Below are 16,088 nucleotides of genomic sequence, written 5' to 3' on the forward strand. Positions count from 1 at the left end.
AGGACTGGACTCATTACCAGGCAGCAGAGCCAAAGCTCAGTGTCATATTTTATTATTTTCTACATTTCATATTTTCTACAATTTCTTATTTATGTTCATGTTAATATTCACTTATCTTAAGATTTTATAGAAAATATTATATTCAATAAATGTTGTTTGTTTATACCTGATTCTGTTCTGTATAGGTCTACTTATTCTTAGACAGACAGATGGAGCAAACTGTTTTAAAAGGAGGGAGGATTGCAGTGGGAGCACTGGGATGTCAGGCGTCTCTGTTGGGCAATGGCAAATGTTTTACATGGCTCGTGGGTGAGGTAGGAGGGCCCCTTAGCAGAGGGAGCCAGGGAGGTCAGGACTGGCTCTGATACATTTAACTATACTCTAAAAATAAAAAGGCAAACTCATCAAAACTCTTTACTAGACTCGTTCATTACAGCTGCAGTGCTGGATGTAGTGTGAGTGGAAGTAGGAAGAAGGCAGTTTATGGCTTAGAACATAAACTTACAGCAAAGAGCTGCTGTTTTTATGAGTATTTTTTGAATATCTCATCATGGCTTTAAAAATGTTGAAATCTCACAGTATCAACTTTGCTGTGCGTTCGATGCTTCTTTTACAGTCTATGGGTCAAGGAAACTGTACAGACACAGTGATCAGATATCTAATTGGCCAGCTGTAGGCCTGTAGGTGAACCTGATTGGCTCTCTGGGCCTGCCGGGTAGGCAGAATTCTACCTTCAGACACATGAAATGATTCAAAATGGGAACACTTTTCCTTCCCGGTGCCAGGGCTGCTGAATCAAGTGCACCTCCCACCAACAGGGCTGTTGAATCAAGTGCACCTCCCACCAACAGGGCTGCTGAATCAAGTGCACCTCCCACCAACAGGGCTGCTGAATCAAGTGCACCTCCCACAACAGGGCTGCTGAATCAAGTGCACCTCCCACCAACAGGGCTGCTGAATCAAGTGCACCTCCCACAACAGGGCTGTTGAATCAAGTGCACCTCGCACCAACAGGGCTGCTGAATCAAGTGCACCTCCCACAACAGGGCTGCTGAATCAAGTGCACCTCCCACCAACAGGGCTGCTGAATCAAGTGCACCTCCCACCAACAGGGCTGTTGAATCAAGTGCACCTCCCACCAACAGGGCTGCTGAATCAAGTGCACCTCCCACCAACAGGGCTGCTGAATCAAGTGCACCTCCCACAACAGGGCTGCTGAATCAAGTGCACCTCCCACCAACAGGGCTGCTGAATCAAGTGCACCTCCCACCAACAGGGCTGCTGAATCAAGTGCACCTCCCACCAACAGGGCTGCTGAATCAAGTGCACCTCCCACCAACAGGGCTGATGAATCAAGTGCACCTCCCACCAACAGGGCTGTTGAATAAAAGTGCACCTACCGCCAACAGGGCTGCTGAATCAAGTGCACCTCCCACCAACAGGGCTGCTGAATCAAGTGCACCTCCCACCAACAGGGCTGTTGAATAAAAGTGCACCTACCGCCAACAGGGCTGCTGAATCAAGTGCACCTCCCACCAACAGGGCTGCTGAATCAAGTGCACCTCCCACAACAGGGCTGTTGAATCAAGTGCACCTCCCACCAACAGGGCTGCTGAATCAAGTGCACCTCCCACCAACAGGGCTGCTGAATCAAGTGCACCTCCCACCAACAGGGCTGTTGAATCAAGTGCACCTCCCACCAACAGGGCTGCTGAATCAAGTGCACCTCCCACCAACAGGGCTGCTGAATCAAGTGCACCTCCCACAACAGGGCTGCTGAATCAAGTGCACCTCCCACCAACAGGGCTGCTGAATCAAGTGCACCTCCCACCAACAGGGCTGCTGAATCAAGTGCACCTCCCACCAACAGGGCTGCTGAATCAAGTGCACCTCCCACCAACAGGGCTGTTGAATCAAGTGCACCTCCCACCAACAGGGCTGTTGAATCAAGTGCACCTCCCACCAACAGGGCTGCTGAATCAAGTGCACCTCCCACCAACAGGGCTGTTGAATCAAGTGCACCTCCCACCAACAGGGCTGTTGAATCAAGTGCACCTCCCACCAACAGGGCTGTTGAATCAAGTGCACCTCCCACCAACAGGGCTGTTGAATCAAGTGCACCTCCCACCAACAGGGTTGTTGAATCAAGTGCACCTCCCACAACAGGGCGGTTGAATCAAGTGCACCTCCCACAACAGGGCTGTTGAATAAAAGTGCACCTACAGCCAACAGCACCAGGGCTGTTGAATCAAGTGCACCTACAGCCAACAGCACCAGGGCTGATGAATCAAGTGCACCTACAGCCAACAGCACCAGGGCTGATGAATCAAGTGCACCTACAGCCAACAGCACCAGGGCTGATGAATCAAGTGCACCTACAGCCAACAGCACCAGGGCTGATGAATCAAGTGCACCTACAGCCAACAGCACGAAACAAATAACAAAAATAGGAATGCAAGGCTTTATTGTTTTTTACAGACATTTTTGGTGATCGACTAGATCGACCGGTTGGTGACACCACATAACCAATCACACATCACCACACCACACAACTCACCATACCATAACTTACCAATGCAGCGTGTTCCATCAGGGCTGGAGTGGTATCCCTGACTACACATGATAACTTTCCTCTGACAGGTATAGGAGCCCACAGTGTTGATACAGTGAAAACCAGCACTGCACGGATCAGATAGACTACTGCACTCATTCATATCTGGAGGGAGATGGAGAGAGAGAGAGGAGGGAGGGAGGGAGGGAGGTAGGGAGGGAGGGAGGGGAGGGAGGGGAGGGTGGGGAGAGAGAGAGAGGGTGGGGAGAGGGAGGGTGGGGAGAGGGGGGGAGAGCGAGAGGAGGGTGGGGAGAGAGCGAGAGGGAGGGTGGGGAGAGAGCGAGAGGGAGGGTGGGGAGAGAGCGAGAGGGAGGGTGGGGAGAGAGAGGGAGGGTGGGGAGAGAGAGAGAGGGTGGGGAGAGAGGCAGGGTGGGGGTAGAGGGGGAGGGGGGAGGGGGAAGGGTGGGGAGAGGGGAGAGGGTGGGAAGAGGGGGGAGGGGGGAAGAGAGAGGAGGGTGGGGAGAGAGCGAGAGGGAGGGTGGGGAGAGAGAGAGAGGGTGGGTGGGGAGAGAGAGAGAGGGAGGGTGGGGAGAGAGAGAGAGGGAGGGTGGGGAGAGAGAGGGCGAGGGGTGGGGAGAGAGAGAGGGTGGGGATAGAGGGGGAGAGACAGGCAGGGTGGGGAGAGAGGGGTAGGGTGGGGAGAGAGGGGTAGGGTGGGGAGAGACAGGGGAGGGTGGGGAGGGAGGGAGGGTGGGGAGGGAGGGAGGGTTCAATCCAACAGACACAATGTAGTTCACTGTATGTCCACTTGGAGTCATTAGAGGTCTCTCTCACCGATTCAGTTTCCACGTACCCTGAGTGAATCCAGTGAGACATCTCTGTTGCACCTAACCACACATCCAGGATCAAATCCACAAGCACCAACACATAATCTCAACCATTAGGAGAATAGCAGGCTTCTGACCCTGAATCAGATGTGATGGCTTACCAATGCAGTTTCCATGTGAGTCCTGGGTGAAGCCGGTGAGACATCTCTGTTTAGGGTTACACAGGAAGGAGCCCTCCGTGTTCTCACACTCAAACCTTTGACCACAGTTGTGGCTGCGCACCATACACTCATCAATATCTGGAGGAGAGAAGACACCATACACTAATCAATATCTGGAGGAGAGGATACACCATACACTCATCAATATCTGGAGGAGAGAAGACACCATACACTAATCAATATCTGGAGGAGAGAAGACACCATACACTCATCAATATCTGGAGGAGAGAAGACACCATACACTCATCAATATCTGGAGGAGAGAAGACACCATACACTCATCAATATCTGGAGAAGAGAAGACACCATACACTAATCAATATCTGGAGGAGAGAAGACACCATACACTCATCAATATATGGAGGAGAGGAGACACCATACACTCATCAATATCTGGAGGAGAGGAGACACCATACACTAATCAATATCTGGAGGAGAGGATACACCATACACTCATCAATGTCTGGAGGAGAGAAGACACCATACACTCATCAATATCTGGAGGAGAGAAGACACCATACACTAATTAATATCTGGAGGAGAGAAGACACCATACACTCATCAATATCTGGAGGAGAGAAGACACCATACACTCATCAATATCTGGAGGAGAGAAGACACCATACACTCATCAATATCTGGAGGAGAGAAGACACCATACACTCATCAATATCTGGAGGAGAGGGGACACCATACACTAATCAATATCTGGAGGAGAGAAGACACCATACACTCATCAATATCTGGAGGAGAGGAGACACCATACACTCATCAATATCTGGAGGAGAGAAGACACCATACACTCATCAATATCTGGAGGAGAGGATACACCATACACTCATCAATATCTGGAGGAGAGAAGACACCATACACTAATCAATATCTGGAGGAGAGAGGACACCATACACTCATCAATATCTGGAGGAGAGAAGACACCATACACTAATCAATATCTGGAGGAGAGAAGACACCATACACTAATCAATATCTGGAGGAGAGGAGACACCATACACTCATCAATATCTGGAGGAGAGAAGACACCATACACTAATCAATATCTGGAGGAGAGAAGACACCATACACTCATCAATATCTGGAGGAGAGGAGACACCATACACTAATCAATATCTGGAGGAGAGGATACACCATACACTAATCAATATCTGGAGGAGAGAAGACACCATACACTAATCAATATCTGGAGGAGAGGATACACCATACACTAATCAATATCTGGAGGAGAGGAGACACCATACACTAATCAATATCTGGAGGAGAGGAGACACCATACACTCATTAATATCTGGAGGAGAGAAGACACCATACACTCATCAATATCTGGAGGAGAGGAGACAAGATCATTTAGAGCTGAATCCCCATTTCAAATTAAGTTTCCAAATGACATCAATGCATGACTAAGTGAAAATTACAAGTGGAGGTTAGGATTTTCCCCTTAGTTAATTCAGCAGCATGTAACCCTTCTGAGGAGACATGGCTGCCTTAAAATGTCACAGCAGCCAAGGTCCAATGCAGCCATTTGTATCTCCAGATCAAATCATTTCTGGATATCAATTAAGTACCTTCCTATGAGCAATTTCTCAAACAATGATTTTGCTAGGAGGGGAAAACTAGCTGTTCTGGCAGAGAGGTTTGGAACTCTTTCTTATTGGTCTATTTACAAATTCAACATCTGATGTCACCAGGCAGGCCAAAACTTCATCCCACCAAAAAAAGCTGAAATTTCTGGCGGTCTTTTCAATCAGCTCTTACACTAAAAGGGCATTATCATAATTTTCACAATTTCACAGTATAATTTCAACTTCAGTGTGGAAATATACACTCGGTTGTCAGTTTATTAGGTACACTACTCCTATAGACAGTGAGTCACGTGGCCGTGGCTTGCTATATAAAGCAGGCAGACAGGCATCGAGGCATTCAGTTACTGTTCCATGGTTGCCGGTTCCAGTGTCTCAGAAATGTCCGGCCTCCTGGGATTTTTACGTCTCGGGTTTACAGAGAAATGAGCAACAAAAAACATCCAGTCAGCGGCCTGTGGGAGAAAACAGCTCGTTGATGAGAGAGGTCAAAGAGAAGATTGGCAAGAATCATGCAAGCTAACAGGCGGGCCACAAAAAGGCAAATAACGCCTCAGAACAACAGCGGTGTGCAGAACGGCATCTTGGAACGCACAACTCTTCTGTCCTTGTCATGGATGTGTTATTGCAGCAGACAACCACACAGGGTTCCACTCCTAAACCACACAGGGTTCCACTCCTAAACCACACCGGGTTCCACTCCTCAACCACACAGGGTTCCACTCCTAAACCACACAGGGTTCCACTCCTCAACCACACCGGGTTCCACTCCTCAACCACACCGGGTTCCACTCCTCAACCACACCGGGTTCCACTCCTCAACCACAGCGGGTTCCTCTCCTCAACCACACCGGGTTCCACTCCTCAACCACACAGGGTTCCACTCCTCAACCACACAGGGTTCCACTCCTCAACCACACAGGGTTCCACTCCTAAACCACACAGGGTTCCACTCCTAAACCACACCGGGTTCCACTCCTAAACCACACCGGGTTCCACTCCTCAACCACACCGGGTTCCACTCCTCAACCACACCGGGTTCCACTCCTCAACCACACCGGGTTCCACTCCTAAACCACACAGGGTTCCACTCCTAAACCACACAGGGTTCCACTCCTAAACCACACAGGGTTCCACTCCTACACCACACAGGGTTTCATTCCTAAACCACACAGGGTTCCACACCTAAACCACACCGGGTTCCACTCCTCAACCACACCGGGTTCCACTCCTCAACCACACCGGGTTCCTCTCCTCAACCACACCGGGTTCCACTCCTAAACCACACCGGGTTCCACTCCTCAACCACACCGGGTTCCACTCCTCAACCACACCGGGTTCCACTCCTCAACCACACCGGGTTCCACTCCTCAACCACACCGGGTTCCTCTCCTCAACCACACCGGGTTCCACTCCTCAACCACACAGGGTTCCACTCCCCAACCACACAGGGTTCCACTCCTAAACCACACCGGGTTCCACTCCTCAACCACACAGGGTTCCACTCCTCAACCACACAGGGTTCCACTCCTAAACCACACCGGGTTCCACTCCTAAACCACACCGGGTTCCACTCCTAAACCACACCGGGTTCAACTCCTAAACCACACCGGGTTCCACTCCTGCACCACACCGGGTTCCACTCCTGCACCACACTGGGTTCAAGCACGCCGGGTTCCACTCCTCAACCACACCGGGTTCCACTCCTCAACCACACCGGGTTCCACTCCTCAACCACACCGGGTTCCACTCCTCAACCACACCGGGTTCCACTCCTAAACCACACAGGGTTCCACTCCTAAACCACACAGGGTTCCACTCCTAAACCACACAGGGTTCCATTCCTACACCACACAGGGTTCCACTCCTAAACCACACAGGGTTCCACTCCTAAACCACACCGGGTTCCACTCCTCAACCACACCGGGTTCCACTCCTCAACCACACCGGGTTCCTCTCCTCAACCACACCGGGTTCCACTCCTAAACCACATCGGGTTCCACTCCTCAACCACACCGGGTTCCACTCCTCAACCACACCGGGTTCCTCTCCTCAACCACACCGGGTTCCACTCCTCAACCACACAGAGTTCCACTCCTCAACCACACAGGGTTCCACTCCTAAACCACACCGGGTTCAACTCCTAAACCACACCGGGTTCCACTCCTGCACCACACCGGGTTCCACTCCTGCACCACACTGGGTTCAACCACACCGGGTTCCACTCCTAAACCACACCGGGTTCAACTCCTAAACCACACCGGGTTCCACTCCTGCACCACACCGGGTTCCACTCCTGCACCACACTGGGTTCAACCATGCCGGGTTCCACTCCTCAACCACACCGGGTTCCACTCCTCAACCACACCGGGTTCCACTCCTCAACCACACCGGGTTCCACTCCTCAACCACACCGGGTTCCACTCCTAAACCACACAGGGTTCCACTCCTAAACCACACAGGGTTCCACTCCTAAACCACACAGGGTTCCATTCCTACACCACACAGGGTTCCACTCCTAAACCACACAGGGTTCCACTCCTAAACAACACCGGGTTCCACTCCTCAACCACACCGGGTTCCACTCCTCAACCACACCGGGTTCCTCTCCTCAACCACACCGGGTTCCACTCCTAAACCACACCGGGTTCCACTCCTCAACCACACCGGGTTCCAACCCTCAACCACACCGGGTTCCTCTCCTCAACCACACCGGGTTCCACTCCTCAACCACACAGAGTTCCAATCCTCAACCACACAGGGTTCCACTCCTAAACCACACCGGGTTCCACTCCTCAACCACAGAGGGTTCCACTCCTCAACCACACAGGGTTCCACTCCTAAACCACACCGAGTTCCACTCCTAAACCACACCGGGTTCCACTCCTCAACCACACAGGGTTCCACTCCTCAACCACACAGGGTTCCACTCCTCAACCACACAGGGTTCCACTCCTCAACCACACAGGGTTCCACTCCTCAACCACACCGGGTTCCACTCCTAAACCACACCGGGTTCCACTCCACTCCACTCCACACCGGGTTCCACTCCTAAACCACACCGGGTTCCACTCCTGCACCACACCGGGTTCCACTCCTGCACCACACTGGGTTCCACTCCTGCACCACACAGGGTTCCACTCCTCAACCACACCGGGTTCCACTCCTCAACCACACCGGGTTCAATACCTAAACCACACAGGGTTCAATACCTAAACCACACAGGTTTCCACTCCTCAACCACACCGAGTTCCACTCCTCAACCACACCGGGTTCCACTCCTCAACCACACCGGGTTCCACTCCTCAACCACACCGGGTTCCACTCCTAAACCACACAGGGTTCCACTCCTAAACCACACAGGGTTCCACTCCTAAACCACACAGGGTTCCACTCCTAAACCACACCGGGTTCCACTCCTCAACCACACCGGGTTCCACTCCTCAACCACACCGGGTTCCACTCCTCAACCACAGCGGGTTCCTCTCCTCAACCACACCGGGTTCCACTTCTCAACCACACAGGGTTCCACTCCTAAACCACACCGGGTTCCACTCCTCAACCACACCGGGTTCCACTTCTCAACCACACAGGGTTCCACTCCTAAACCACACCGGGTTCCACTCCTCAACCACACAGGGTTCCATTCCTCAACCACACAGGGTTCCACTCCTAAACCACACCGGGTTCCACTCCTAAACCACACCGGGTTCCACTCCTAAACCACACCGGGTTCCACTCCTCAACCACACCGGGTTCCACTCCTCAACCACACAGGGTTCCACTCCTCAACCACACAGGGTTCCACTCCTAAACCACACAGGGTTCCACTCCTAAACCACACCGGGTTCCACTCCTAAACCACACCGGGTTCCACTCCTCAACCACACCGGGTTCCACTCCTCAACCACACCGGGTTCCTCTCCTCAACCACACCGGGTTCCACTCCTCAACCACACAGGGTTCCACTCCTCAACCACACAGGGTTCCACATCTAAACCACACCGGGTTCCACTCCTCAACCACACAGGGTTCCACTCCTCAACCACACAGGGTTCCACTCCTAAACCACACCGGGTTCCACTCCTAAACCACACCGGGTTCCACTCCTCAACCACACAGGGTTCCACTCCTAAACCACACCGGGTTCCACTCCTCAACCACACAGGGTTCCACTCCTCAACCACACAGGGTTCCACTCCTAAACCACACCGGGTTCCACTCCTAAACCACACCGGGTTCCACTCCTAAACCACACCGGGTTCCACTCCTGCACCACACCGGGTTCCACTCCTGCACCACACCGGGTTCCACTCCTGCACCACACCGGGTTCCACTCCTGCACCACACAGGGTTCCACTCCTCAACCACACCGGGTTCCACTCCTCAACCACACAGGGTTCCACTCCTAAACCACACAGGGTTCCACTCCTAAACCACACCGGGTTCCACTCCTAAACCACACCGGGTTCCACTCCTCAACCACACCGGGTTCCACTCCTCAACCACACCGGGTTCCTCTCCTCAACCACACCGGGTTCCACTCCTCAACCACACAGGGTTCCACTCCTCAACCACACAGGGTTCCACATCTAAACCACACCGGGTTCCACTCCTCAACCACACAGGGTTCCACTCCTAAACCACACCGGGTTCCACTCCTAAACCACACCGGGTTCCACTCCTCAACCACACAGGGTTCCACTCCTAAACCACACCGGGTTCCACTCCTCAACCACACAGGGTTCCACTCCTCAACCACACAGGGTTCCACTCCTAAACCACACCGGGTTCCACTCCTAAACCACACCGGGTTCCACTCCTAAACCACACCGGGTTCCACTCCTGCACCACACCGGGTTCCACTCCTGCACCACACCGGGTTCCACTCCTGCACCACACAGGGTTCCACTCCTCAACCACACCGGGTTCCACTCCTCAACCACACCGGGTTCCACTCCTCAACCACACCGGGTTCCACTCCTCAACCACACCGGGTTCCACTCCTCAACCACACTGGGTTCCACTCCTCAACCACACCGGGTTCCACTCCTCAACCACACCGGGCTCCACTCCTCAACCACACCGGGTTCCACTCCACAACCACACCGGGTTCCACTCCTCAACCACACCGGGTTCTACCAGCTAGAAGAAGCAGCTCCACCAACACTTGATAATTGAGGAGTGGAAAAACATTGCCTGGTCCAGAGGCAAAGGGGGGTCCGGTCCTAGATGGGTCTACCTAATAAACTGTCCACTGAGTGTACACAATACAGAACTAGGCAGACATTTACAGAGAAATGACACAATAACATAACTTGTCTGGGATTCTCTAGTGCTACACATCAAATGGTACATTATATAAGCTATACTCAACAGGAATAAGACATGTTATGGTTTGATGAAGTGATAATGCCCTCGAAGACTGTGTTTGGACGATATAATGGCACGGGTGTGTTGTTAGGCCCGAAACGAAGTCTAACGTGCCGATGCATCCTCCAAACACTGTCTTCAAGGGCGTTGTCACTATTATACCACGGGATACCAACATATCCTAATAATGATTGACGTATTTTAATTCAAAACGTTATTTTGATGAAGTTATTCATACTATTTCCTCCTTCCACAATATATATATACTAGATATCTACTATACCTAATAAACTGACCACTGAGAGTATATAGATAAGACTGGAAAATAACATTTGACTGCCCTTAAAGGACTGAGTTGCAGTACCCAGCTTAGAAATCATGTAACCATTCAGAGCAGTCAATTTGTATCTTTTGAAAAAGCTCCCTTACTTTATATAATATATTAAATTTTGCATAACTTTGGATAACATATATTCCCTCTTCACAAGTGATTCATTTTGGACTTTGTGAGTGTATGATGATGTTTGACTAGGTGGGGTGTTCATTAGCATTAGCAGCATGTACAGGGTTGTGTCATTGGGTCTGATGGGATGCATCCCTGAGAACATAATGGGGGGGCTTTTTGTGGCAATCATCGGAGCTAATAGGGAGGCAGTCGGGCTGTTACGGTGACCGTATTACTGCAACACCAGCGGTCACGAGTCATGAAGGCAGTCAAATTCCACGTGACTATTTAGTCACAGTAATTAGTCTTCTCCAAGCTCTGATGCTGCTGATGGTCATTAGTAGCCTACCAAACTTGTTATCTGCCTGTTACTCAGCACTCTATTGTCCCTCTAATCACTCTGACATCAATGCCAATGTAATATATTCTTCAAAGTAGCCACCCTTTGCCTTGATGACACCTTCATGAGGTAGTCACATGGAAAGCATTTCAATTAAAAGGTGTGCCTTGTTTAAAGTTCATTTGTGGAATTTATTTTCTCCTTAATGCGTTTGAGCCAATCAGTTGTGTTGTGACAAGGTAGGGGTGGTATACAGAAGATATTTGGGCTCTAACCGTATTTGGCAAAAGACCAAGTCCATATTATGGCAAGAACAACTCAAATAAGCAAAGAGAAACGACAATCCATCATTTCTTTAAGACATGAAGGTCAGTCAATGCAGAACACGCCAATAACCTTGAAAGTTTCTTTAAGTGCGGTCGCAAAAACAATCAAGCGCTTTGATGAAACTGGGTCTCATGAGGAACCCAGCAGGAAAGGAAGACCCAGAGTTACCTCTGCTGCAGAGGATAAGTTCATTAGAGTTACCAGCCTCAGAAATGTGTAGCCAAAATAAATGCTTCACAAAGTTTAAGTAACAGACACATCTCAACATCAACTGTTCAGAGGAGACTGTGTGAATCAGGCCTTCGTGGTTGAATTGCTGCAAAAAAAAACACTACTAAAGGACACCTATAAGAAGAAGAGACTTGCATGGGCCAAGAAACATGATGAATGGACATTAGATTGGTGGAAATCTGTCCTTTGGTCTGATGAGTGAACATATCAGAATTTTGGTTCCAACCGCCATGTCTTTGTGAGACACAGGTGAACGGTTGATGTCCGCATGTGTGGTTCCCACCGTGAAGCATGGAGGAGGAGGTGTGATGGTGTGGGGGTGCTTTGCTGGTGACACTGTCTGTGATTTATTTAGAATTCAAGGCACACTTAACCAGCATGGCTACCACAGCATTCTGCAGCGATATGCCATCCCACCTGGTTTGTGCTTACTGGGACTATCATTTGTTTTTCAACAGGACAATGACCCAACACAGCTCCAGCCTGTGCAAGGGCTATTTGACCAAGAAGGAGAGTGATGGAGTGCTGCATCAGATGTCCTGGCCTCCAAAATCACCCAACCTCAACCCAACCTTCTGCACAGACACCAGCCCTGTTTTTAGCCTGGATAATACTGGCCAGTCTACCAGTATCGGACTGTCTCTCCACAACAACACTGGATTCCTGCCGTAATCCCTGGACCACTACTTTTGATCTTCACAGCTAGCTTGCAGCTAGCTACCTCACAGCTAGCTTGCACTCACCGTGGCATCTAGTACCGAAGCTATCCCTGAGGCCCACCTCCCGGCCTACTCAGCTGTTCACCCGAACCCCACTCATACACGGTTAGAGCCCAATACTCCACCGGATCCTTGCTGTAAACTCTGGACCTTGGCACCGGTTCACCGCTGCTACCGATTGGCTATAGTGGCTAACGCCACTTCCATGAAGCTAGCACCAGTTAGCAGTGAGCCAGGCGCATCTCCCGGCTAGCAAACTAAATTCTACAATACCTCTTTCGCCATCTGGCTCGGATTCTCTGTCGACACGACCCCCCGCCACACCACCACGACTGGTCTGCCGACGAATACTCCACCTGCTGTGCCTTCATCCGACCTCCTTCAGAGCAGACGCTACTAACTTTAAACGTCGTGTCGCCCGAGTGCTAGTGTAGTGGCGGTCCCCTGTTCCATCTACTGCTGCCCTCTGGACACTATGATCACTTGGCTACATAGCTGATGCCTGCTGGACTGTCCATTAATCACGGTACTCCATTCTGTTTATTTATTTTTTATCTGTCGGCCCCAGCCGCGAACTCAGGCTCTGTGTGTAGTTAATCCGACCCTCGCTGCCTAGTCATCGCCATTTTACCTGCTGTTGTTGTGTTAGCTGATGAGCTGTTGTTGTCTCACCTGTTGTTTTAGCTAGCTCTCCCAATCAACACCTGCGATTACTTTATGCCTCGCTGTATGACTCTCTCAAATGTCAATATGCCTTGTATACTGTTGTTCAGGTTAGTTATCATTGTTTTAGTTTACAATGGAGCCCCTAGTTCCACTCTTCATACCTCTGATACCTCCTTTGTACAACCACCCACACATGTGGTGACCTCATCCATTACAACCAGCATGTCCAGAGATACAACCTCTCTTATCATCACCCAGTGGCTGGGCTTACCTCCGCTGTACCCACACCCCACCATACCCCTGTCTGCGCATTGTGCCCTGAATATATTCTACCATGCCCAGAAATCTGCTCCTTTTATTCTTTGTCCCCAACGCTCTAGGCGACCAGTTTTGATAGCCTTTAGCGGCACCCTCATACTACTCCTTCCTTTGTTCCGCAGGTGATGTGGAGGTAAACCCAGGCCCTGCATGTCCCCAGGCACCCTCATTTGTTGACTTCTGTGATTGAAAAAGCCTTGGTTTCATGCATGTCAACATCAGAAGCCTCCTCCCTAAGTTTGTTTTACTCACTGCTTTAGCACACTCCGCCAACCCTGATGTCCTTGCCGTGTCTGAATCCTGGCTCAGGAAGGCCACCAAAAATTCTGAGATGTCCATACCCAACTATAACATTTCCCATCAAGATAGAACTGCCAAAGGGGGCGGAGTTGCAGTCCACTGCAGAGATAGCCTGCAAAGTAATGTCATACTTTCCACGTCCATACCCAAACAGTTCGAACTACTAATTTTAAAAATTACTTTCTCCAGAAATAAGTCTCTCACTGTTGCCGCCTGCTACCGACCGCCCTCAGCTCCCAGCTGTGCCCTGGACACCGTTTGTGAATTAATCGTCCCCCATCTAGCTTCAGAGTTTGTTCTGTTAGGTGACCTAAACTGGGATATGCTTAACACCCCGGCAGTCCTACAATCTAAGCTAGATGCCCTCAATCTCACACAAATCATCAAGGAACCCACCAGGTACAACCCTAAATCTGTAAACAAGGACACCCTCATAGACTTTATCCTGACCAACCAGCCCTCCAAATACACCTCCGCTGTCTTCAATCAGGATCTCAGCAATCACTGCCTCATTGCCTGTATCCGCTACGGGCCCGCAGTCAAACGACCACCCCTCATCACTGTCAAACGCTCCCTAAAACACTTCTGCGAGCAGGCCTTTCTAATCGACCTGGCCCGGGTATCCTGGAAGGATATTGACCTCATCCCGTCGGTTGAGGATGCCTGGTCATTCTTTAAAAGTAACTTCCTCACCATCTTAGATAAGCATGCACCGTTCAAAAAATGCAGAACTAAGAACTGATATAGCCTTTGGTTCACTCCAGACCTGACTGCCCTCGACCAGCACAAAAACATCCTGTGGCGGACTGCAATAGCATCGAATAGTCCCCGCGATATGCAACTGTTCAGGGAAGTCAGGAACCAATACACGCCGTCAGTCAGGAAAGGCCAGCTTTTTCAAGCAGAAATTTGCATTCTGTAGCTCTAACTACAAAAAGTTCTGGGACACTGTAAAATCCATGGAGAACAAGAGCACCTCCTCCCAGCTGCCCGCTGCACTGAGGCTAGGTAACACGGTCACCACTGATAAATCGATGATAATCGAAAACTTCAACAAGCATTTCTCAACGGCTAGCCATGGCTTCCTCCTGGCTACTCCAACCTCGGCCAACAGCTCCGCCTCCCCCCCGCAGCTACTCGCCCAAGCCTCCCCAGCTTCTCCTTTACCCAAATCCAGATAGCAGATGTTCTGAAAGAGCTGCAAAACCTGGACCCGTATAAATCAGCTGGTCTTGACAATCTGGACCATCTTTTTCTGAAACTATCCGCCGCCATTGTCGCAACCCCTATTACCAGCCTGTTCAACCTCTCTTTCATATCGTCTGAGATCCCCAAGGATTGGAAAGCTGCCGCAGTCATCCCCCTCTTCAAAGGGGAGACACCCTTGACCCAAACTGTTACAGAACTATATCCATCCTGCCCTGCCTATCTAAGGTCTTCGAAAGCCTAGTCAACAAACAGATCACTGACCATCTCGAATCCCACCGTACCTTCTCCGCTGTGCAATCTGGTTTCCGAGCCGGTCACGGGTGCACCTCAGCCACGCTCAAGGTACTAAACGATATCATAACCGCCATTGATTAAAGACAGTACTGTGCAGCCTTCTTTATCGACCTGGCCAAGGCTTTCGACTCTGTCAATCACCATATTCTTATCGGCAGACTAAGTAGCCTCGGTTTTTCTAATGACTGTCTTGCCTGGTTCACCAACTACTTTGCAGACAGAGTTCAGTGTGTCAAATCGGAGGGCATGTTGTCCGGTCCTCTGGCAGTCTCTATGGGGGTGCCACAGGGTTCAATTCTCGGGCCGACTCTTTTCTCTGTATATATCAATGATGTTGCTCTTGCTGCGGGCCATTCGCTGATCCACCTCTACGCAGACGACACCATTCTGTATACTTCTGGCCCTTCCTTGGACACTGTGCTATCTAACCTCCAAATGAGCTTCAATGCCATACAACACTCCTTCCGTGGCCCCCAACTGCTCTTAAACGCTAGTAAAACCAAATGCATGCTTTTCAACCGTTCACTGCCTGCACCCGCACGCCCGACTAGCATCACCACCCTGGATGGTTCCGACCTAGAATATGTGGACATCTATAAGTACCTAGGTGTCTGGCTAGACTGTAAACTCTCCTTCCAGACTCATATCAAACATCTCCAATCTAAAATCAAA

General features: G+C 50.6%; 1 protein-coding gene across 1 annotated transcript in view; it reads right to left on the minus strand.

Moving 5' to 3' along the window:
• The window catches only part of fbln2 (fibulin 2), a 125,523-nt gene that overhangs the window by 14,178 nt on the left and 95,257 nt on the right, over positions 1–16,088 (minus strand). The window contains exons 8-9 of the mRNA XM_036984360.2: positions 3,540–3,677; positions 2,573–2,716 (exon numbers count right to left, since the gene is read on the minus strand). Coding sequence (XP_036840255.2) covers positions 2,573–2,716; positions 3,540–3,677 — 282 coding nt within the window. The remainder of the gene's footprint in view (positions 1–2,572; positions 2,717–3,539; positions 3,678–16,088) is intronic.

Source organism: Oncorhynchus mykiss, chromosome 7, assembly GCF_057628025.1.
Source record: "Oncorhynchus mykiss isolate SJ-2025 chromosome 7, ASM5762802v1, whole genome shotgun sequence".
NCBI classification, from domain to species: Eukaryota; Metazoa; Chordata; class Actinopteri; order Salmoniformes; family Salmonidae; genus Oncorhynchus; species Oncorhynchus mykiss.